General features: G+C 40.5%; 1 protein-coding gene across 2 annotated transcripts in view; it reads right to left on the bottom strand.

Annotated features, from left to right (window-relative positions):
• Positions 1-26,241, bottom strand: part of Adk (adenosine kinase) — a 386,675-nt gene that overhangs the window by 15,538 nt on the left and 344,896 nt on the right. For both annotated transcript variants that reach the window (XM_041638898.1, XM_041638897.1), the window contains exon 10: positions 8,641-8,727. In XM_041638898.1, the coding sequence (XP_041494832.1) occupies positions 8,641-8,727 (87 nt within the window). The remainder of the gene's footprint in view (positions 1-8,640; positions 8,728-26,241) is intronic.

The raw sequence follows: 26,241 nt of genomic DNA, 5'->3' as shown, positions 1-26,241 counted from the left end.
TTGTTTTAAAGGAAAAAAAAAAGATGTGCGCCACCACCGCCTGATGTTAAGATATCTCTCAGGCCCACACAATTATTAACACAACTAATGATCAAAGGATAATTTCATTTCTCCACAGCAGAAAGGACAAAATTTAAAACAGAATACGGGGGGGGGGGGAGCCCTTCCCTAATAAAACGGAATATACTTATCTTTATGAAAACCTACTAGTTTGTCCCTATCTATCCTGGTACTGACTTATTTAAAAGCTGTTATTAAGTGGGGACATGGCTTAAGGTTTACAGTACTTGGTGTAAAAGCAAGAAGGCCAGGATTCACATCCCCCAAACCCTCAAATTACTCACTTGTAATTCCAGCTTCAGAAGGCAGAAATTAGAAAACCCTAAAGCAATCTGGCTAGCAAGACTTGCTCTGGTTTTGACAGAGAGACTGTCCCAAAGGATAGGGTAGAAGAGTGATGAAGGAGGATATCAGTCTTGGGTGTGTGCATGCGTGCACACTCACACACACACACACCACCTCACATACATATACATATACACCATGAAAAGAAGGATGGAAGAAGGAAGTTAGGAAAGAAAGACAAACCTCAAATCAATCCAACAAAGACAAGAACACAGCCCTCTGTTGTGGGCTGGGGACAGAGGAGTTCTGGGCTTGACTCTTAGCAGCACACGCCTGGAATCGACATCTGGTGACCAAAGTATCTGAGGAGACCTTGTGTTAGATGAGGCTCTGTTTTTTTTTTTTTTTATTAAGTGATGTTTTTTTTTTTTTATGAACTGGTGTTTGCCTGCATGTATGTCTGTGAGGTGGTCAGAGCACCTGGAACTGGAGTTATAGACAGTTGTAAGCTGCCTTGTAGGTTCTGGGACCTGAACCCAGATCCTCTGTAGGGACAACCAGTGCTCTTGAGTGCTGAGCCATCTCTCTAGGCCATGAGGGTTCATTTTTAAAAAGAGAAAAATAAAACCAACTAACCAAACAACAATGTTAGAGGCTGGTAGTAGTCTTCAGGCCAGTTATACTGGTTCCTTCCCCCACTCAGAACAGAAGGCGCCACGTGACCTAGTGAGAGGTGTAGTAAAGCCACTGCGGGGCTCCATTTGACAGTGATGCTGGGCATACCCTTTATCTCAGCATTCTCTAAGGCTGAGGGACCTGTTCAGCACAGGGTGGCCAAGTTTCCAACTTAGGTTTATCCAAAGAAATTTTTGTTTCAGCTCACCAAGTTGTGGAGGGAGTTGCTGTATCATGGTGTCTTTCCACAGTAGTAAAACCCTAACCAAGACAGCATACAGAGCTCTTGTATGATAATGGCTCACACCATTTTAGTCTTACAACATTCCCTCCAGACCAAATCTTTCAAATTCCGCTTTTATTTGACAGTTGTTTCTAGATGAAAACCATGTAGGACATTAGATCTTTGAGAACAAAAATTTTGTCTATGAAAAATTTCAAACTTCATTCTAAAATTACTCTGCACTTTGTATAAACTGAAGCAATATTGAGTTTCTCCCCTCTCTCGTGCCTGCCCCTGTACTTGCCAGTGCTGGAAAGGATACTCTTGACTTCTTAGATTACTAAAGACCCAGGAAATGCTCACGTGGACACAGGCCGCTTCCTGTAGTCTGGAACTCTGCTCCAACTATCTTCTCTCACTCTCTGGGCACGTGATAGCCGCAAGGTGTGACTATCTCTGCTCCCTTGTATGAAGTTGCTCTAACGTCTATGGTGACTTCCATATTCCTATGACCAAGTCAATTCCGTACCTCATTGGATGGTTTTAAGATTTTTTTTCCCTTAATAAATCAATCAAGGGGCTGGAGAGATGGCTCACGGATAAAACACTGGCTATTTTGAAAACATTCCCAGCACCCACATGGTGGTTCACACCTGTCCATAGATCAGTTTCAGGGAATCTGACATCCACACACCAATGCACATAAAATTAAATGAATTATTTTTTAAAAATCAATCAAAACAATATCCTACTAGAGTAGAAAGACAGGGAAGGTGTCGCCAGTGCAACAGGGCTGCTCTAAAGTCATCATGTAGACCGTGTAGACCATCTTCAAGTCAGTCCTTAGGAGGCAGTGGTCACATAAAGGCTTTGATTTCTGAGTATAAAAGTGTGGGAAACAACGCACCAAATGCCATCATGTCACTTTCTAGCTGTGTGAGCAGAGAAGCAAAGAAAGGTGGCATCACACAGAAAACAATTGCAAAACAAAACAACACTGTCTTGTGATTTTTTTTGGCAATTCCATACATGTATATAATGTACTCTCATCATATTTATCCCTCGTACCCACTCTTACACCCTGCTCACTCTTGGTAATCTCCCTCCTTTTCCCAGCAGACTCCCTTTTAGTTCCATGGTTTCTCTCTCTTTGGGGGGTGGGCAGGTGGGGATGGTCCACTTAGTTTAATTAAGGCTGCTTATATGAGTAAGGAGCAGCTTAGCAGTGGCTACAGGACTGAAAACACTCAGAGTTGTTCATCCTCTGTATAAAACGTGGAAGCAGCAATTAAAGAGTGAGGATGAAGGCTGGCAAGATGGCGCCTCTGGTTACAGTGCTTGGCATCTAGGCCTGGTGGACCGAGTAGTCTCCAGGTAAAGCGACTCTGCCTGCCCTGAGCCATTTCACTGGGTCTGGAAACAATTTTAAAAAATCAAAGTAATTTTCTAAATATGAATTAGACAATGGAATTTTATTAGATGAAAAACAGAATAGATATTTGCACCGTGGTCGCTAAGTAGCCTTAAGAGTCTTTTACTTATTATAGGTATTCTGTTAGGCAATACATTTCCTTAGTTAAAGTTATGGTGTGAATTTTGAGAATCAAAAGTACTCAGAGGTAACACAGATTTTTAATTCTCAAAATACAATGCTCTAAGCTGGGTGGTGGTGGCACACGCATTTAATCCTAGCACTTGGAAGGCTGAGGCAGAGGCAGGTGGATCTCTGTGAGTTCGAGGTCAGTCTCATCTATGGACAGCCAAGTTCCAGGACAGCCAAGGCTGTCTCACTAAAACTAAACCCTGTCTCACCAAACCAAAATCAATTCCCCCAACACAAAACAAACAAACACAATTATAAACTATTGCTGACTCTTGACCATCCTTGTGTCATTTTGTACCCCTAAGAATGCTGATCTTTTATCCGAGGGGCACCTGGACATCATCTGTCTACACAGTGGACATAAACCATATGACTAAGTTCCATTATATTAACACAGGCTGGTATTGATGCCCAGTGGGAACACATTGGTTAGGTCCCCTTTCATTTGTTATGATTTTTCTTCTCAGTCTCATTTACTGGGAAGAGACTTTCACTGGGAACAATGACAGTGCCTGTCACAAAATGTTCTCAGTGTTTCCATTTGTTCCTATGGCAATGACAAAGGTTCCAAATGAAAAGACAGACCCGCTGTGATAGAGAACAGCAGGACAACAAGAAAATTTCTCTGACCTGGGCAATTAGGAAATCATAGTTAGAAATTATAGGATTTCTGTTTCAAAAGGTACAATCTTGACACTTGGGCTCTTGAGGGAGAATGTGAAAGGAGTGGTTTCATCATTGAGAAAGAAAAGAGCAAAGGTCACAAGACATTCCAAATAGAGCAAGGAGGTGTGCTTACCAAGGCCAATGGGATCTGATACCCACACTAGACCCCTGAAATGGAACTGTGAATTTAATTCGTGTAACCCGGGGGTACTCACAAATTATAGATGAGATTCCATGATGTAAGTGTTTATCTTTTAACTTGCTAAATGAAACACACAGCAGTTTGGTACTGGGTTATCTGATTAGCACAAGGTAGCTAGAGTGGTGCTTTAGTACAAATCTTGAAATTTATGAGGAGAAAATTATTGGACTTCCGAGAGTTAAATCATCACCATAGTTTGCAGACTGGAATGGAGATATGCAAAGTCACACAAGACAGAAATACTTGAAAGTAACAGGATGAATATATTATCTGTCTAAAGATAGAATACATCAATCAGAAAGGAGATATGTTAATCAGGCAATGAAGCAAAGAAAAAGAAACTATTTAGTAATGGAGAAGTTGCCACTGCCTCTCCATTTATGTCAAAGATAGGAATTTAACAGCCGGGTTACTCCTAATCCCAGGAAGAAGGCTCTTGCTGATAAGGAGATGGGAACCTGGGGTTTCAACCAATGGATTTATTTTATTTTTGAGCTATAAAACCATTTCTGTTTTAAGATACATTTGTCAGGTAGCTATGTTGGTGCAATTAAACAGCTGCTTCCTACAGCCTGTTTGGACTTCATGATTATTAAGGGGTTTCTGGTCTGGCTTCCCTGTTTGCTCCTATGCTCCATTCTGTGCTGCTGCTCGGCACACAGCCTTCCATTCTGCATTTGCAGATAACAAAAGGCCCTCTTCAGTAAATGAAGTCATTTTTTCTCCCCCGATTCTCTTTAGCATGCCAGTGTTTGGATGGAAGGCTGGCCTGTGGCTCTTACCCTTACTGAGATCTCTCTCAGACCCCATTTCCAGAAGTATCCAGGGCGGTGACTGGATTGTCAGAGCGCCCACTCTAAACACAAACTGCAGAGGTTTGGAAGCTGAGCCTGCTGCTGTGCAGCACTAGACAGCAGGCATGCACTTTACTTTCTCTTTGCCTTACTTTTCTTATTAGTAAAACAGGGTTAAAAATAACCGGTCTTGGAGGACTGCAAGTTTGAAGCCAGCTTGGCTTACACGGTGAGTTCAAGCCCAGCCTGAGTTTCCAAACCACACGGTCTGGGGCTAGTAAGATGGATCAGTGGGTAAAGCATTTGGTGCCAAGCCCAATAACGTGAGTTTGATCCTAAAACTCACATGGTGGAAGAAAATCCCAGCTCCTGCAAGCTGCCCTCTGACCTCCACACCTGTGCCATGACATGTGGTTGTCCATACACATACAAACAAATAGAAAATAAGTAAACGTAACAAAAACAAAGAACACTAAAAATAAGGTCTTGGAATGTAGCTGAGTGGTAGAGTGCTATTTAGTTGACACACAGCCTTGGAGCTGGATTCCTAGCCCTTCACAAAATCTACCCCGACCCCAGCTAGTTAAGGTAGAATATAAAGGTTATCTACTTTACTATTATAAAGTGTGACTCACACACACAGAATGTGTTAACTATGCCAATATGAACATTCAACCGATAACTGACATTAGGGTGTTGTCTCATTTTAGGACCTAGTGTTAACACTGCGCAGTCAGCAGAGTAAGACCTTTGTAGTTTGTTTTAAACAGAGTAGCAAGTAGCCCTACTGGTCTTGAACTCATTATGTAGTGAAGAGACCTCCCACTTCCACCCCTGCCAGTGTGCTGGTATTATAGGCATGCACAGCCCTATTTTATGTGGTGGTAAGGATTGAACCAAGGGCTTCAATCAAACAAACTGAGTGCTCTACCTACTGGGCTCCATCCCAAGCCCCAGTGTGGGTTTATAGTCAGAAAAACGGTTGCTAATTCCAGCATTACCAATGACATAGCTTTAACTTCAGCTTGCCTTCTAGCCCCCCCCCATTATATATTTTATTTGTTTTTTTAATATATTTTATTTGTATATATGTGCAGCACATGTGTGAAGATGTCTTCCTATGTAAGACGAAGTTGAAGTTCCAGACCAGACACTTGTGAGAAGAGCAATATGAGTGCCGGGAGCTGAACTCAAACCCCCTGGAAGAGCAACAGTAGACTTAATTGTTGGGTTATCTCCTCAGTCCCTTGGTTTCTCTTCTTAGGGCTTCACTATGTAGCCCAGGTTGGCCCGCCTTAGCCTCCTGAGTGCTGAGCTTCTATGTGTGTACCTCCATGCCTATTTTAGTCTATTTCTATCTTAGCAGTGTGTTGTGAAATCCAGTGCTTGGAGCCTGGTTCAATCAGAAATGAAAGATGTTGAGAATGGTGTTCTTATTCCCAGGGGGTCAATGGAACGTAGCCCCTGGGGAATTGGAGAGGCAGTCTATTTTCAGTTTAACTGGAGAACTACACAACAGTTGTTTTATTATTATTATTATTATTGCTGCTGTTGTTGTTTTAAAGTGTTACTTTCTGAAAAAGTAAACCCCATATATAATTTATAAAACCCAGCCTACCCACTCTCTGGCCCATCATTAAAATGTCTCTGTATGAAGGCTCAGTTGGTATGCTGCTTGCCTAGCTTACACAAAGCCCTGGCAACACAAAACAGGCATGGTGGTACATGCCTGTAATCTCAGTACTCGCCTCAGGAGGTAGAGGCAAGGGAATCAGTAGTTCAAACTACAGATAAGTTCAGGGTTTGTCTGAGATACGTGAGATCATTTCAAAACAAACAAACCAGAGCCCCTCAAGACTTCTTTCCTTTTTATTTACCCAACAATGCCCCCAGAGAAAACCTGACAAGGGTGTGAAAACAGGCGTAGGAACCTGTGATGACTCAGAGGGTAAAGGTGCCTGCTCCTAAGCCAGATGATCTGAGTTCGATCCCTGTAAGTCTATAGATATGCGGGGATTCCCACAAGCTGTCCTCTGACGTCTACACACACTCTGTAGCACAGGTATGTCCACTTCACATGATAAACAAACAAACAAGTAAATCTTAAAAAAAATACAAGCCAGGTGATGGTGGCGCATGCCTTTAATCCCAGCTCTCAGGAGGCAGAGGCAAGCAGATCTCTGAGTTTGAGGCTAGCCTGGTCTACAGATTGATTTCCACACCTAGGGCTACACAGAGAAACTCTATCTCAAAAAACCAAAACCAAAACTAAAACAAAACAACAATACCACCAAAAAGCAAAACCCAAAAAAATCCAAAAAACAAACCACGAAGAAAAATATAAACGAACCACAACAAAACCGCCAGGCAGCACAACCTAATGGAAGTGCCAGACTGTTCTGGACTAGTTCTCTCACCGCAGTGGAATGTTCCAGCTTGGCTTATAAGAAAAGCCCCTTCCCCTCACAGTCTCTCCATTCTCATTAAGAACTGTGGCACCGCAGGCACCAGCTGTCTGTTGTTGCAGGGCTAGGAAGCCCAGAACACCAGGGCCAGAGGTAGTCATTAGGTGACCCTCGTGTCTGTGAGAGCCTCATTAGACTCCCTACTAAATGTCAAATAGAATCCATACTGCTTTGAAGAGTTAAAGTACTTGAAAATCTGCACAGGATACAACTGGACTTAAAATCCTGGTTTAACTGATTCTCAATCAGAAAACCACTATGGTTTCCTTAATGTATTATGCAGTATGGCTTAATTCTGAATAAAATATTTTTAGCTTTCAAAGATTTACAGCTCTGAAGAATATAGAATAAGAAAATTAGCTGTAGATTACTCTAATATTATTATGGACGAAGCCTTTCTGTGCCAGGAAACCCAAACCAAGCATGCAGTGGGATGCTGACTGTTATTCACACTTTTCTGAAGAAGACAGGGGCCTGAGATAGCTCAAAAGGTGCAGGGGTCCCCTGCGAAGCCTGACATCCCAGCTGGGTCTTTGGCACTTAGACCTGGACAGCAGGACCGACTGCCAAAGGTTGTCCTCTGACTTTACATGCACATGTGTGTTCGTGTTAGTACAACATATGCACACACATAATAAATACAGTAGAAAAGAATAATAAAAGCTTATTGGGTAAGAGAAGAGAAAGTGAGATATGGGGTACCTGTTTTATGCCCTTAAGAGAAAGAAAAATGAACTACTTTCATTGGTAAAAAGGCCATTACAATGAAACAATACCTACATTACAATCATCCATGGTTCATGGCCACCCTTCAGTGGAAGGCAGCAACAGTCATCCCCACTGGCCCTTAAAACTGTTTTGAACACTCAGAAGGCAGAGGCAGGCGGATCTCTGTGAGTTCGAGGCCAACCTGGTCTACAAGAGTTAGTTCCAGGACAGGAACCAAAAGCTACGGAGAAACCCTGTCTCGAAAAATCCAAAAACAAAAAAACAAAAACCAAACAAACAAAAAACTGTTTTGAGCCTTGTCTCATTCATCAGGGTTGGCACTCAGGGCTCTAAAGCCTTCTAGAGACAGCCTGGCTCAACTACACTGCACTTGGAGTAATTTATACTTAAAAACCTACCTTTCCCCATCTTCTTTTTGAGTATTTACTCCCCAAATCATTTCATCCTTATTAAATTTGCTCCTTTGATATTTATGTTGTTTTTCGAGACAGGGTTTCTCTGTGTAGCCCTGGCTGGTCTTGAACTCAGATCTGCCTGCCTCTACCTCCTGAATGCTGGGATTAAAGGCATGCGCTACCACACCAGGCTCAAATTTGTTCCTTACTGAGCCTAAATTAGTGAAAAACTTTACTGTTCCTAAGTACCACACACACCCACCATCAGGCACTGAGGCCTGATGGACTATCTATTATACTTGCTGTGACTCGTTTATGTAATTCTGACACAACTACTCTTGTGAAAATGACTAGGGCACAGTAGCATATTATCCCTGCAGTAAAACCTCCTTGCAATACAAAGATAGTAGTAGTTGGAAGGAGCACTGGGAGGTAATTACTTAAAAAGAGAGATAAAAGGTTGTTAAATTAATAAGTCTTGGCTTTTGGCTAGAGACAAGGGTTAAAATGTTTGACTTAAACATGAAGTAAGTGAGTCTGTACCTCCAACAAATGCATCTCCGGCTCCATTGGTGTCAATGATTTCTTTCTGGTTTTGATCCAAGACAGCAAAAGCAGTGACTTCATTTTCTGTAACGAAAGCAAAAGGTAGATTAACTTCTCTTCATAATGCTCAGTACATAAGATCACCCAGCAAAGCTTGACACTCCTGGAGTTTTGCTAGTCAGAGAATTAGCCTGTGTTCTGTACCGGAGGCCATGGGAACCATAGTGCAAAGCAACACTTTGTGTAATTTTCAACATTGAGATGGTGTGTGTATGTCTTACAAGAGCCACACCCAGATAGCTTATGTTCCTGGGGAGACTGGAAATGGTAGCAGCACTCTCTTTTGGACAGTTCAAATGACTGAACAGAAACTGTGAGCAAAAGGAAGTATTTCTGTGCACTGGATCACGAGCCCTACTAATCTTCAATCCTGGTTGGGTTGCTGGCAGTGAAATCTTGGGTCCACTGAAAGAGCTTCAAATTTTAAAATTTAAATAATAAGTCTTGAGCACTGTTCTACAGAAAATCACAATGGCACACTTCAAGCCCATGTCAAAGATTATTGATTTTAGTTGGTTTGTTACAGATAACCTAATCTGGTTATCTTTTGCCAACTGCCCAGAAGCTAACAAAAGACACAGCTACAACAAAATGTATGGGCAGAAGAGTAGGGACAGTGTGTTCTAGAGCAGTCTGAACTACTGATTTCCCCTGCCTCCCGAGTACTGAGATCACAGACATGTGCCACCATTCCTGTTTTATGTGTTGCTAGGAATCTAACTCTAGGCAAGTAGCATACCAACTGAGCCTTCATGCAGGGACATTTTAATGATGGGTCAGAGAGTGGGTAGGTTGGGTTTTATAAATTATATATTAAAAAAGTAACACATAATATTAATAATAACAATAACAACAACAACAACAAAAACCGTCCTGTAGTTCTCCCTACAGACGAACCTCATTCAGGACTCTAAGCTTGGCCCATGACAGCTGTGGAGTACTATGATGAAATCTGACATCTGCAAATGACTGTACAGGGTTTTCTTATTGGACTTATTGAACTTCTGAAGTGACATATTTGCATCCTATAGAGACAGACATGGCTAATGACTTGTAAACTTCTACCTCACCTCAGAGCAAAGAGGTAGGAGATCTTAAAACCTTAAGAAAGAACTTACCGAGAAAAGGTCTTAAGAATGCTGGGAATTGAACTCAGGACCTCTGGAAGAGCAGTCAGTGCTCTTAACCACTGAGCCATCTCTCCAGCCCCGGCATTTAAATGTTTTAATAACTTAGACTTTTCTTGACAATGAGACATATCTGCTCATGGCAACACAAATTACAAATTAGGATGATAGGCATTGAAGAAACTTGTTATGGAGTTTGCTTTCAAAGTAGCAAGGCTAACCATCTGGGCAAGAAACTGCTCTTGCTTGGACTGCTTGACTGTATGCTATATAAACTTGACATGCAGGGCCCACAGAAAAATGACCGCTAAACTTTGCCAAAACAAGGCAGGATGGCCCTTCAGGGTTCTTGTTTCACAGAAGAAGTGCCAGATCCAGGACATGGAGGAAGCCAACTTTGCCAATATAGGCATGACAGTCCTACAAATTTCCTGCTTCACTGAAAGGTTTGCAGGCTGAAGATTGATACACCAACATTACAGAAGAACTTTGGGTGACTGTCTAGGCCAGATACCTCTGTCATTTCTAGAGTTTTGCTTGCTTGCATTTTCTGTTTACTCAGGTGATATTATATCCTTATGGAGTCTTTGATGGAGTTGAAGACTAGATAGCTATAATTAATTTTCCTTAGTTATGATAAAATATAAATTAGATATGAAACCTTGTACTCACAAAGGTAGGATAGATGATAGAGTATTTTCTTTAATTTTTCAATATACAAATAAATAGACTAAATATTATAACTGTAATTCTTGCTTGATAACTGTTTTGTTACATGCGATTTTACAATGATAAAGTTAAAACCTTCCTTGTTGATTAGACAGAAAGGGGGAAATAATGTGGGATGTCTTTCTGTATTCTGTGAATATGTGTTGTTCTCATTGGTTGATAAAGCTCCTTTGGCCTATGGCAAAGGAGGACAGAGCCAGGTGGGAAATCCAAGAGATACAGGTTAAGAAGGGCAGAGTCTTGGAGACACCAGCCAGTCACCAAGGAAGCAAGACATGTAGAAAATGGGGTAATACCTCGGCTACATGGGAATACATAGATTAATAGAAATGGGTTAATTTAAATGTAATAGTTAACTAGAAATAACCCTGAGCCAATGATCAAGCATTTATAATTAATATAAGCCTTTGAGTGGTTATTGGGGAACTGGCGGACAGGCGAGAAATCTCCATTTACAAAGCTGGTTGTGGTGATGCATACCTTTAATCCTAGCACCTGGGAGACAGAGGGATTCGAGTTCCAGTCCAAATAAGACTACAATACTGAGACCCAGTCTCAACCTCTCCCCCCGTAAGCATAAAACCAATAAACCAAACCAAAATATACAAACAATAACCCACACAAAAATAAAGTATGGGAGGGCAGAAGGGATCAGAGGCTACACCCTATCTCTAAAGAGCTATTATAGTAGTGGCTAATGGCGTTGGTGGGCAGAGAGAGGGGACTCATTTTCTACAGTGGTATGTAACTGCAGGCAAATTACCCATGCTCTGGTGAATACCCTATACTCATGCAAGCAACTCTAAATTTAGTCAGAAATAAAACACAACAAAAAAATACACAATAAAACAAGATAAGATGAAATACTCCCACTCCCCCAAGAGTCTCACTGTGCAGCCCTGGCTATCCTCTAACTCACTATGTAGGTCTGGCTAGCCTTGATCCCCTGCCTCTGCCTCCTAATTCTTGGATTAAAGGTGTGTAGCAGGATAAGAGGTAAGAAATGCTTTTTGATATTTTACCATAGGCTGGTACAAGGTAGATGTATTAGTTACTTTTAAGTGGCCAAGACCAAAATAAATTTCTGAAACACATAAAAAAATGGATGGCTCCTGAGGAAAACTGCCTAAGGGGATTTCCTGGCCTCCACAGGCACATACATGTATATTACATATGCATAAAAATTAAACACATACTAAACTCCTCCCAAACAAAGAGTGGGTCAGCAGGATGTTTTAGATACAGAGCTTGCCACCAAGCTGATGACCTGCGCTCCGTCCATCCTGCAGAATGGATATAGAAGGCTGACTCCTACAAGTTGTTCTCTGACCTCCACATAAGTCAGACTCTATGCTCTGATAAAATATTCTTCTTATTAATTAATTAATTAGTTAATTGATTAATTGAAATATTCTATTTAAGAGCTTACAAGGCCAGGCATGGTGGTACATGCCTTTGATTCCAGTACTTGGGAGGCAGAGCCAGGCGGATTGCTCTGTGTTTGAGGCCAGGAGAGTGTACATAGCTAGCTCCAGGAAGTCAACAAACAAACAAATGATCTTACAAGGACTGGGCCGAGAGTATAGAGATATGTGGGGTAAGACCGAAAAGTTGGGAATGACCGCAAGTGTTCATGGAGTATCTTTATTTTGCAATAAAAATATTCACAACTGGTTAATGTAATGACTGCACAACTGTCAACACAAGAACAGCTCTTAGAATGTATACTTGAAATGAGTGAGTTGTGTGATATGTGATACCTCATTGAAGGTATTTAAAAAGATATAATATCCAGGCTACTCTGAACACATGAAGCTCTTTCTAAATTACTAAGCAGAGAATGTTTTACTGTTGCATTATAGACTATTGTATAAACATACTGGTGTAGGAGGTCCTTCTGTTCATGTGTTGCTTTTATTGGTTAATGAATAAAGAAACTGCGTTGGCCTAGTTGATAGGGCAAAACTTAGGTAGGTGGGGAAGACAGAACTGAATGCTGGGAGGAAGAAAGGTGGAGTAGGAGAAAGACATCATGGAGCCGCCAGAGACAGATGTGCCAAATCTTTCCCGGTAAGCCACTGCCACGTGGGGCTACACAGATAAACAGAAATGGGTTAAACTGAGATGTAAGAGTTAACCAATAAGAAGATAGAGCTAATACGCCAATCAGTGTTTTAATGAATACAGTTTCTGTGTGGTTATTTCGGGTGTAAGCTAGCCAGGCAGCTGGGACGAACAAGCGGCCCCACCCTGCAACAAACACATTATCATTTATTTCCCAGTCCTTCACAGATGGACTTGCAGGTTATCTTTAATCTTTCTTTATCACACACAATGCTGCAAAGCATTCAAGCTTTTATCTTGAACATCATTTGAATTTAGTTATTATATTTAATAGGCAATGATATCATTCCTACTTTACCCAGGGAACTGACACAAATAAACCAAGTTGTTACACTAATAGCATGAAATGTGCCTTAACGAATAGGGAAGAAATGAGACGCAGGAAATGCTTCTTCTCACTAGGACACACACATCAGGATATGAGCAAAGATGCCCCTGCTCAGACTGCCCTAATAAACAGGGTAATGAAACAGATGACAAACTCTTCTAATAATGAAGATTTATAGAACAATCCTAATTAACAAGGACTTTGGGGAATGAGGAGCTCCGAGTTAATTTAATTTTCTGGTTAACTAAAGAAAATGCAGAAAGTCTTTTTAGTTGGAAATTTTTCTAAATGTATTAACAGAACATATTAATTTATGGCATCCTTGCTTTAATTAATTTATGGAACTCAATGAAAATTTTCTTTGAGAATAGAGAATCTTACAGTGTATATGAAATCATCCTGAGCATCGCTCCTTCCTATAGTTCTCAAGGCAGAAAGTCTTCCATGAGAAGCAGGCTGAGTAGAATGTTGGGAATGTTTACATTAAAGTCTAAAACCAACCATGGTTTATCCTTGATTTGGACTCAGCTCCTTTATTTAATACGTGTTTATTAAAAGGCTATCTCATGTCAGGGATGGAACATGGACATGTCAATGGTACAGACCAAACTCTGGCTTTGATGGGGCCTACACTCTGTCAGTAGATGTCTCAGGAATGGTGAAGTGGTACACCAAGACCAAGCATGACAGCAGGAGAGTTAAGGTGTGATGTTTCCGCGAAGATGAGGAGAAGGAGGCCATGTGACAATCCAGGGTTAAATTGCAGACAGAGGCTGTGGGCTAGCAACAAGATTGATGGGTTGGCTGTGTCAAAAATAAAGTAGGCTCTGTAACTGGAGTATAGTGAGTACAAATGTTTATTTCTTTTTTAGTTTTTCAAGACAGGGTTTCTCTGGGTAGTTCTGGCTGTGCTGTACTCACTCTGTAGACAAGGCTGGCCTTGAACTCAGAGATCCACTACCTCTGCCTACCAAGTGCTGGAATTAAAGACATGCGCCACCAGAGTCCAGCTCAAATGCTTTTTTATTGTTGCTTTTTTAAAAATTTGTTTTTGAAGCTCTAGGACATTTTTACAAGAATTTGAAAGAATTCTAGGCAACCTGTAGATCTTCAAATCTGCCTGGAGAACAGAGAGGAAAGAGCCATGCTGTTCTAAGCTGGAGAGGGGGTCAGACACATGGCTGACAGGCAGCGATGGCTGGAAAAAGCATAGATGCCCAAATCCCTTTAATCCCAGTATTTAAGAGGCAGAGACAGTAGGATCTCTTAGTTCAGCTAGAGTCCAGCAATTTCTCGAGACTTTGAAAGTCAGAGGTTTGGATTTGATGCATCGGAAGATAAGAGGCAACTATGGTCTCATGAGTGACACATTGTGCTAAGTGTGTGTACTAAGTGCTGTATACACCACCTCATGCAATGTCCACGTAGGTCCCACAAGCTAGATGACTGTATAAACAAACTCACTGAGATTCACAGGTTGTCACCTGCCTAGGGGCTCATGGGAAAGGCAGGTCTTTGGGACAGAATGAATGAGAAAGAAATAGGAAATGCAAATTTCAGGTCATTACTCAAGCAATATTATTGCCATTTGTGTGATCACAACAAAACAGGTTTTGATTAAGCATTAGTTAATTAAAACCGAAATTCCCCTAACCCTGATAACTAAGTTTGACTAAATTGCTAAAACTCCCTAAGAAAGGTGGTATAACATGATCAAGATGACGAGCCAGGCTTGGTTACCTGATTCTATGCATCCTGGGAGAAAAGAAGCACGTGTGCTGATTAAAAATATACTCCGTGCCCTAGTCATAATGTTACTGAAATTAAACTTTATCTACCATCTAAAAATGTAGTGTAGAATTCCCTGATGATTTAGTCCCTTTCTTAACTACTTTTCTCCATAAGGAGTACACTGGACAGATAGGTACTAGCTACTCCCACAGGTGTGTGTGTGTGTGTGTGTGTGTGTGTGTGTGTGAAAACTCTTATCTGATTTTCTATGGGGTGCAAGAATTCTGGCCCTGGAACCTGCTAGGGCCGGGGAATTACTGGTTTTAAGGGTATACATGACCGGGAACATTTGTAATGAGGAGGACAAGGAAGAACGGTGTAGAACTAAGAACAAATGTAGAACAAGGAGAACAGGAAGACTGAGGAGAGAAGAATAAGGAAACATGGACAGACAAGTCCCGTTTTGAGTAGATTTCTTACCCCTCATATTTTAACCCTCAGATTTCTAACCCCCCTTTTAGCTACTTGTGGCGTCTTTAATTGATCCCTCAAAGAGAATCTTAAAGACAAAAACTTTTAAGCCTCTTATTATGTGTAGTCTACCTGCATATCAAGATCTAGAACCATAAAGCTTAACACAGCAGTTGCTAACTACTGAATGATTTGGCTGCATTAGGGTTACAGGTGGCCACATGGCTGTCTGTCACACTGGCAGGTACGGAACGTGCCACTGCAGAAAGGCCTGTACCCAGTGCTGTAAAGATTTTCACCACTCAGGAAATTTCTTTGTGTCCTTTAGAGCCAAACTCCTGTTCAAATAAAAAGAAGAACCAAAAGGCGAGTCCAAGGATAAGAATATAAAAATATAGATTCCAAAAAGAATATAAAAATAAAGAAATATAAAGTGCTAAGCCTAGGAGAATGAGAACAGACCGTCAACAGCTTAAGGATTAACTATTAACCGTGAATTACTCCACTTTATAACCCATAGCTCTATTTGCAAGGCTGAAGCGGCCCTCTGCAGGCTTAGGGTCGCTCAGCAAACTGAGGATCAGGTTTTAGATACTCACCTCTCCCGGCCACTCATGGTCAGAAATTGACGTGAGCTGAGGCAACTTTTAAATGATGGATGTACACGACTTCTGACTTTTTAGTTGTCTATTGTCCCACACCCTTCCCTGCTATGCGAAACTGGCAGTGTCAGGGGAGGTGCAGAGCCTTGGTAAACACTGTCAAGGAACGCCAGGGAACAACAGTGGACTAAATACACACACTAGTTTAACTGAAAAGCTCTGTTAATGGAAATTGCAAAGAAGGGCAATTTGTATCTGAGTTTTACCTTGAGATTGTAAAAGTTCTTTTGTTATTGCCTAATGCTTGCTATAAAAGAAGGAGTTCAGAAACCGGCCTTTGCCATAGCCTTACAAGTCTATCTCTCTGGCTGTAGTCTCAGCCAGATAAGCTTTTAATGACCCATGGAGATTTATTTTTTAATTTTATATTTTTTTTCCTGGAATAAAGTTTGTTTCTGGTTTGACTTTGGGGGGTCTGTCCCCATCTTTGTGCAATCCCCCTCCTCGTGTACCCAACAATTCTAGATTCTATCACTGTAAATCAATACTGTTTGGGGCCAGGAGGATGACTTGCTGTACAAGCTTGAAAGTTTGAGTTAGGGTCTTCAGAATCAATGTGAAGCCGGACACAGTACACAAGTTTCCTTCCTTCCTGTGTGCACAGCATGCTGTATATAAGCTCATGTGGCAGTCCTGAGTGCATTCTGTAGAGTGGGTCCTTTTCTCTACCTTTAAACGGGCAAAGGCACCAACAGACTGGCCCAATAGCATGAGATGGGAAGTGAAAAGGGCAGACTCTTTAGATGCTACAGGGCCAGCTATCCTGGAATAAGTCTCAATGAACAAGATAGCTGCTTTAAACAAGGTAGAGGAAGGTCAGGACCAACATACATGCACACAACAGAGATTGAAAACAAAACCTGCAACATGCAAAACAAATCAGAGTTTGCCCTAAATTTGAGTAAATGTACTTATTATTCTGTATATCTGACTTACGACCTAAGCTCACTTTTAGGAATTTTGAAATTCCTTCATATTGTTATGAATATCACTCACCCACTCTAATAACTGTGCAGTGGTGTGTGCAGTCTTCTCATATGGCTGACTCTGCATATATCAAACATTCCTTAAATCTAATTGAGGTGAAGGGGTAGCAGCTCATGCCTGTAATCCTAGGACTCAAGAGGCTAGGGAAGAAGGATTGCTGTAGGCAGTTTGGATGCTCACCTTACTAGACCTGGATGGAGGTGGGTGGTCCTTGAACTTCCCACAGGGCAGGGAACCCTGATTGCTCTTTGGGCTGATGAGGGAAGGGGACTTGATTGGGGGAGGGGGAGGGAAATGGGAGGCGGTGGTGGGGAGGAGGCAGAAATCTTTAATAAATAAATAAATTAAAAAATTAGACTACTTAGAAATTTTGGGGACAATGTACACAAATAGACTAATTTTCTGTTGTTCATGTGAGTTTCAGATATACAACAACAACATGCTTATTTGGGTGAGATAAACAAATATGAAACAGATTTAAATAGGAGCTTTGCCGAAATATCAAGTTCATGGGAAATGTATCAATTATATAATAAATAGTAGAAACGTTAAAAAAAAAAGGATTGCTGGAGGATACACACTGAGTTGAGGTCAGCCTAGGTTATTGAAAAATAGACTCTATGTTAAATAATAATAATAATAATAAACAAACACTTCTGATTCCACCAAACTAAGTGATGTCACCCTTGGCAGCATGGAATCAGGTATGGTGTGTCTACTTGTACCAAAGACATAACTGCTACAGATCTCTTTCTGGCTATGAAGTAATGAGACATTTGCCAAAACACCATTGATCCTGTTAAAAAGTACCTTCATCCACAGAGATAGAAGCAAAGAGAAAAGTAGGTTTTTAGCACTAGAATCCATTCGTGAGAAAGGGCAGGAAAATCTCGTTATTATTCACTAGAAAGAAATCTAGCTATAGAATGCCCATTATGTTTCCTCTTGGCATAAAACTGAACTGGGGTGGGAGGTACTTCTGTCTATGTGTTGCTTTTATTGGTTAATGAATAAAGAAACTGCCTTGGCCTGTTGATAGGGCAGAGTTTAGGTAGGCAGGGAAAAACTAGATGGCATTCTGGGAGAAAGGAGGCAGAGTCAGAGGGAAGCCATGGAGCTGCTGGACACAGACATGCTGGAACTCTGCTAGTAGGCCACAACCTCGTGTTGATACACAAATTAATAGAAATGGGATAAATTAAGATGTAAGAGTTAGCAAAAAAGAAGCTAGAGCTAATGGGCCAAGCAGTGATATAATTAATACAGTTTCTGTGTGGTTATTTCGGGGCTAAGCTAGTTGGGTGGCCAGGAATGAACAAGCTGCTCCTTGCAACACTTAACTGAAAGGGATCAACTTCTCAAGCCAAAGTAGGGTATCTTTTCTGGAATTTCTCATGATATTTCTTCATTTCATTTAAGAAGTGACCAAGAAATGTTAAAAAATAGGGACATCCTCTTCTAGGAGAACATGGGTATTCCTGGACAAAAGACACTCCGTTAAGCCAGGTATGGAGGTGCACACCTATTGTCTCAGTACCTGAAGACTGAGACAGGAGGACTGACATGAATGAGGACAGCTTGGGCTCCCTGGTGACTTCATGGCCAGTCTTGGCTACAGAGTGAGAGCTTGTTTCATAAACCAAGAGAGAACAATGAGAATTAAGTCTATCCATAATTAGGCTTCTCAGTGTCTTCCAGGAGGTGAAGAAGAACAGAACCACATTAAAAAATACATCACAGGGAGTTTCTCTCCATTTAGTTTGATGTTGGCTGTTGGCTTGTTGTATATTGCCTTTATTGTGTTTAGGTATGTTATTTATATCCCTGCTCTCTCCAAGACCTTTATCATGAAGGGATGTTGTATTTTGTCAAAAGCTTTTATGGCATCTAATGTTTTTATTTTTCAGTTTGTTTACATGTTGGATTACGTTGACAGATTTTCGTATGTTGAACCATCCCTGCATCTGTGGGATGAAGCTGACTTGATCATGGTAGATAATGGTTCTGATGTGTTCTTGGATTCGATTTGCCAGTATTTTTAGTATTTTTGTATGTTGTATGTTCATGAGTGAGATTGGTTTGTAATTCTCTTTCTTAGTAATCTTTTTCTGTGGTTTGGGTATCAGGGTAATTGTAGCCTCATAAAAAGAGTTTGACAATGTTCCTTCTGTTTCTGTTGTGTGGAATAATTTGAGGGGTACTGGTATTAGTTCTTCTTTGAAAGTCTTGTAGAATTCTGAGCTGAAACCATCTGGTCCTGGGCTTTTTTTTTTTTCTGGTTGGAAGACTTTTGATGACTGTTTCATTTCTTCAGCAGTTATAGGTCTGTTTAATTTGTTTATCTGGTCTTGATTTAATTTTGGTAAGTGATATTTATCCAGAAAGTTGTCCATTTCCTTTAAGTTTTTCAATTTTGTGGAGTACAGGTTTTCAAAATATGACCTGATGATTCTCTGTATTTCCTCCGTGTCTGTTGTTATGTCCCCCTTTTCATTTCTGATTTTGTTAATTTGGTTAGTTTGGATAAGGGTTTGTCTATTTTGTTGATTTCTCCAAGAACCAACTCTTTGTCTCATTGATCCTTTGTATTGTTTTGTTTTTATTTTGTTGATTTCAGCTCTCAATTTGATTATTTCCTTCCATCTAGTTCTCTTAGGTGAGTTTGCTTCTTTTTGTTCTAAAGTTTTCAAATGTTCTGTAAATTCACTAGTGTGGGATTTTCCCAGCTTCTTTATCTAGGCATTTAGTGCTATGAACTTTCCCCTTAACACTGCTTTCACTGTGTCCCATAAAATTTGGGTATGTTGTGTGGTCATTTTCATTGAATTTTAGGAAGTTTTTAATTTCTCAACCTCAAAGACAGACATTGTCTCAGAGTAAAGGGTTGGTAAAAAATATTCCAATCAAATGGACCTAAGAAACAAGTGGGTGTAGCTATCCTAATATCTAACAAAATAGACTTCAAGCTAAAATCAGTCAAAAGAGACAAAGAAGGTCATCTCATACTAGTCACAGGAAAAATCCATCAAGAGAAAATCTCAATCTCAATACTGAACATCTATGCGCCCAATATAAGGCACCCTCATATGTCAAAGAAACACTTCTAAAGCTTAAATCATACATTAAAACACCACACACTAATAGTGGGAGACTTCAACACTCCACTCTCACCACTGGACAGGTCAGTTAGACAAAAATGAACAGAGAAATAAGAGAACTAACATGTTATGACTCAGATGGGCTGAACAGACATCTATAAATATTCCAACCAACATAAAAGAATATACCTTCTTCTCAGCACCACATGGAACCTTCTCAAAAACTGACCACATACTCGATAACAAAACAAACTTCAACAAATACATAAAAATTGGAATAACCCAATGTACCTTATCAGATCACCATGCTTTAAAACTAGAAGTCAACAGCAATACTAATTTCAGAAAGCTCACAAACACATGGAAATTAAACAATGCTCACCTGAATCATCAATGGGTCAAGGAAGAAATAAAGGGAGACTTACATATATTTAATGTACATGGGAAGTAGAAAAAGACAAGATCTCCTGAGTAAATTGGGAGAGGGTTGAAGGGAAGGGGAGAGGTAGGGAAAGGAGCAGAGAAAAATGTAGAGCTCAATAAAAATCAATGAAAAAAATATATATGATGACCCTGAATAGAAGTAAGAAAGTATTTGCTCTCCAGTAAGGTTCCAACTGCTGGCAATTCCTCCAAGAACTGGATGACCCCAGCTTGGTGGTTCTCTCTCCTCAAATAGTGTTATCAATGTCAATTATTCTTGGGCCAGTGAGATGGCTCAGTGGGTAAAGGAACGTGTCACCAAGACTGAAGACTTAAGTCTGATCCTCAGGATTCTCAAGGTGGAAGGAGAGAAACAACTGCTGCGAACTGTCCTCGGACCTCCATGTGCTCCTCCCAATTAAAAAAAAAAACTGTCCTCGGACCTCCACGTGTTCCCTCCCAATTAAAAAAAAAAAGGAATGGGAAGTGTTTCCTTACTGTTCTTCTTAAAACAGTTATTTCTTCAAGAAACAGAAGCCATTAGGTACCAATCCTTTAGGTTGCTAATTATACCAAAATATTTACTTTCTATCAAATGCTACTTTTGAGGCTGGAGGAAGATGGGAGACAGTTTAGGAGTACGGTCACCTAGCTTCAGAGGGCACTGTATATACTCTAGTCTATGCAAATGGCACTGCTAGCGGTGGCCGTCCACAAACCACAATACTATTTATACTTCTTAAATGACCCAGAAACCATATACAAACTTGCTGAGCCATCAGAGTTAGTACTGTAAGGCTCTTGTCCTTAATTGTATGGTATAAAGTCTTGTCACTGCTTATATCTAGATAGAAAAAAATGTTCATGCTAGTTAATTCTTAGGAAAAACAAAGTGATGCAAAATAGAAAAAAAATCATTTTTGATGTACTAATGAGCTCTGCCAGGAGTACCCCAAAAAAACAAGGGACAGCTTTCCAGTATGGGTATCAGTTTGTTCCTCTTTCTTTGTTTCCTTCTCTCTCCCACTTTGGGGCGACAGGTCTCACTGTTTACCTCATGCGGGCCTTGAACTTGAGGCATCTCTTGCCACAGCCTCCTAAATATGTACGTACAGGGCCACACCATCTGGTCCAGCTTTGTTCATCTGTTTTAACACCTGTAGGCAGTATGAGTAAATGCTTTGTGTGACCATTTACACATGTAAGTGTTAGGCCATTATATTCCAGTTACCCATAGTAGCTGCTGGCCAGGAGGCTTGTTGGTTGAATCTGAGTATCTTAAGGGGAAGGCCCACATTGCTAGGCACACTCTACATACTGTGGAAGTGAGGGGAGCATGCATGGTACATTAGGGGATTTCTGTTCCCCAGGTTAAGACAGAGATAGCATTGGAACTTCACGGTAGTCACAGGCACCAGCCTTTACACATTTTAAAACATGCTATGGACTGAGACAGTGGAACATGTGGACCTTAATCTAGCACATTCTAAGATTATTAAAGAAGTCCCTGTAGATATCAGATATGTCTGGTTATATTCTTAAAAATTTAGCAGAACAAAATTGAAATAATAGCATAAACATAGCAAGAGGCCCTAATAAATGTTGATCGATAGAATCGTTTGTTTTCCTGATAATGTAATAGTCTTATCTTTAAAAGGTTTTAACGTAGGAGTTGGGGAGAAGAGGGCACAGGATGTCTTGGAGCTGGAGTTGCAAATGGTTGTAAACTACCCAACATAGATGCTTGGAACAACACTGGGCTCCTCTATAAGAGAAGTGTGTTTACAACTGCTGAGCACCTCCAGACTTCAGCCATGTCTGTGGTCCAGGGTGGGCTGGGCTGGGGCACTTTGTAACCCCAGCTGGAGTCAGTCTCAGAGATCCGCCTGCCTCTGCTTCTCCAGAGGTAGGGTTAAAGGTGTGTGCCACCATGCCCGGCTAATTTCTATATTCTTAAGGCCGTTCTTTCAGATGGGAAACCACCATGTAGATTCTTCGCAGTGTGTAAGGCATTTCAATGTGGTGATGGTCTATGAAGAAAAAAGTTATGTGGGTGGAGATCAGTGTTGTGCTGAAGACAAGAAAGCTTTGTGGAAATCAGTTGCTAATTGTACTTTGATAATTAAATACGCAAACCTATGATCCTTTTAGGCTCATCTAATTAGTATTAAACGAGTTTACTTAATTACAGCTGTAAATTAAATGCATAGGGTTTGCCTCATCTCAAAATAATTACATGCGCATTGTAATGTGAATTATGGAACATTAATTTGAACTTTATCGATTATTCCCTAAATAGAGACTGGGGCTCATTAGGACAAAGCTATTATCATAGCCGTTTTGACAAATATCTCCAAAAAGGATTTCCGAATAACGTCTGCACAGAAGGTCTTCAAAGGAGAGGTATATGCTTGAGTCTCAATAGGTAGAGTCCATTCATTCATTACAAAGTCCAGTACAGAAAAACGTTCTTGCTCAGGCATTCAGTTAAAGGCATATAATGTTTATGTATACATGTGCATATGCAGAGATATGTGTATAATACCATGTATGTCATCTTTCTTTGCACAGCTGGAACTTTTCAGTTCATAGTAGAAGCTGTAATTATATTTTTTAAAAGATTTTTTACAATAATGTTAAGTAACTACAGGTCAAACTACTCCACCAAGTCAGTTCTAAACATTGTTTGGAAGATGGAAGTGATGGATTATCATATTAGTAAAGAGGCAGACTCCTACACTTCTCATTCTGATAATTAGCTGTGATAGTTCAAAGAGAAAGGAAGGAAGGAAGGAAGGAAGGAAAGAAGCAAACCTTGAGTTGTCAATGTAGTTTAGCTGGTTTGTTTGCCTTGCATGTGCAGAGATTTAGACCCCTGCACTCTATCCTGTCTGTGTGGCAGTGCACACAACACCTAGGCACCCCGGAGGCCAAGGCAGGAAGGCAGGAGGAGTTCAAGATCATCTTCAGCTAGCCTAGGGTACATGAGATGCTGTTTCAAAATAAATACACTAAAATAAAAATTGAGATTGTTATCAGTTGGGAACAGCCTAGTTCAAACAAGACTCATCCAATATATAATTTAATATATTTTAATTTGGTGGAAGGAAGGAGAGAGGGAGAGGAGCTGTAAATACAAATTAAAATATTTAAAATGAAACCTTATGAGCAAGCTGTAGACTTCTTCCTTAGGCATAAAACAGAGTTAAGGAAAAATGCTATTCATATATTCATACTTAAAATATATGAAGTTGAGACAAGCCTCTTGCTTTAGATGCTTTAACGCACCCACTGTTCCTCAGGCTTCCCTTTCTCAGAGACAGCATGTGGCTGAGGGCTGCAACACTAGCACCGCTGCTCAGGAGCAGGAGCGGAAGTCGGTGTAGACAGAGCAAGGCTTTCTTCTGCACTCAGCATCTCTAAGTGACCACCATAGCTTTTTCCCTCTGTATATTTGTAATTTTCTGCCCCTTTCTCCCTTTAAATACTGCCTGAAGTAGAGGCTGCAGCATAATGAACCTGTTCTAATTCAGCCCAATTTTGGCTTAAAGCAAACATCTAATTACTTGTGATTAATCCTGAAGAGCATAACCTATGCTCATATTTAGTGGTTCTATGCTTAAACCTAACTAGTGGCTTTCCGTGGCTCTCCCTGCCTTTCAGCCTTCCTTTTCTCCTGTGTTAGCTTAATCCTCAAAGCAGCTGAAGAATCATAAAACACCATTCTTCTGCTACACAAGATATCTGTATTGTGCAACTCCCATTCAAAGGGGTTTATATTATTAGCCTTGAATAATGTGCTCAAATTCAGATTGAACTCAGACTACTCTAATAAATGACAAGATGCATGCGAGCACTGTAATCCAGGCAACCGTAATTATACAATTATCGATGGAGTTCCTGTTGATAAACAATGCAAACATTAGGAAATACTATTTTGCAATTAAATGGTGAAGAAAACCATTTATTGCCTTCCATCCCATCCTCTTAATAAGACTGGAGTTGCAGATGTTCGTGTATGTTGCATTGATGTTAAACGGTGCATGATATTCTAGGTGGTTCCCATAACCTTGCTTTGTCTAGTATGAACTGACTCAATTGATATGATAATAGAGAAAAGAGCGGGGCTGAACTGGCACAATTTGCATAGCCTTGAAATTTGTCATTACTGGATAGCCAAGTGTTCCTAAAAGTTCTTGTTCAGTTGTCACCGACAACAGTGTATTAGACAAACAATATTTTGAAATGAACCACACAGGTGGGAACACCACTTACTGAAGCTTTTATCCTATCAAACAAGGCACTCATCAGTACATTTATAAAGCTAACAATTGGGAATTTTGTGATTTCTTTGGGGTTCAATTGCTACTAGAGCAAGTATAAAGAGAGCAGCAATTACTCAGACGCTGCAGAGATGCAGCTCTGGCGGCTCTAACACAGAGGTAACAGAGAACACCTCTCTTTCACAAAACTTGCATTCCCATCACTTATTAAAGACTATCACATTTTAGGTTAAGAAATAATAAAATCATCAGTATTCTCTAATATTGTATTTTGCTAATGGAAAAAAGAGAAGGCATCTAAGAAACATGATACAGGGCTGACAGATGGCGTGGCCAATGAGGTACCTGCTGAGCAAGCATGAGGACCTGAGTGTGGATTCCCAGAACCCATGTAAAAAGCTGGGCACAGCTGGAGCTCCAGTTTGGGGATGGGTAAGGGTGGGGGTGGAAAATAGTTAGGCATATTGCCAGAGCTCCCTGCCCAGCTAGGCTAGACAATCGGAAAGTCTAGATTTATCAAGAGATCCTGTCTCAAGGGGTAAAACAGAAGCAATTCAAGAAGACACCCAAGGGGCTAGAGAGATGGCTCAGAGGTTAAGAGCATTGCCTGCTCTACCAAAGGTCCTGAGTTCAATTCCCAGCAACCATATGGTGGCTCACAACCATCTGTAATGGGGTCTAGTGCCCTCTTCTGGCCAGCAGGCATACACACAGACAGAATATTGTATACATAATAAATAAATATTTTAAAAAAGAAGATACCCAAGGTCTACATGTAGTCTCTTATCTTCCTACCATGTATATACACCACATACTCAGCCCCTCCACCCACATATAAAAACCATAATAAAAAATAAAAAAGAAAGCCCATATAAGAATAATAGGAATTGCTCTGATGCATGTCAAAATGGGGGTACCACCAACACTGCAGAAAAACTGCAAAAATTCACTTGACAGTAATAGAACTACTAGAAAATTACCATAAATATAAGGAGAACTAGAAATTTTGGAGTTTAGATTTTGTAGGCATGGATGATGAATAAAAAAAGTCATAGTACATGCACCTAGAGAGAGGTGAGCAATTAAAAAGTTAAGCAGAGTAATTAAATAGGATTAACAATTTTGAATAAAAAATTCTAGAAAAGCTGATAGAGAAACTTTCATCCTAATGAAGACACACTATAAAACAAGAAACACAGTGAGATGCCCTGTACCATCTGGAGACCAATATTTAAATATTTAACTTCTTGAAGAGTAAAGCCCCATATGACTAGTTGGTTAAGATATAGGCTATGCTGGTTGTGGTAGGTGCATGGCTATGGTCAATACTCAGGAATTTAAGGCAGAGGATTTAAGGCTAGTTCATGGTTAGTCTGGGCTAAAGAGACTTTGAGGCCAGCCTGAGCTATAAAATTGTGATGTCCTGTCTCAGAGGTGGGGTGAGGGGTGTTGAATGAGAACAGAAAACAGCCTAGAGAAGCGTCAGGGGAAAGAGACTGTGGAAACAAAAGGTTAATGTGTTCAAGGGTACCACAGTCTTTTGTTGTTTTGACAGAGCCTGTGTAGACCAGGCTG

The sequence above is a fragment of the Microtus oregoni genome, unplaced genomic scaffold (genome assembly GCF_018167655.1).
Source record: "Microtus oregoni isolate MIOR12 unplaced genomic scaffold, Mior012 000056F_ref0000123, whole genome shotgun sequence".
Classification (NCBI taxonomy): domain Eukaryota; kingdom Metazoa; phylum Chordata; class Mammalia; order Rodentia; family Cricetidae; genus Microtus; species Microtus oregoni.
The sequence above is the reverse complement of the archived record's forward strand: the minus strand, read 5'-3'. Positions and strand labels throughout refer to the sequence as shown.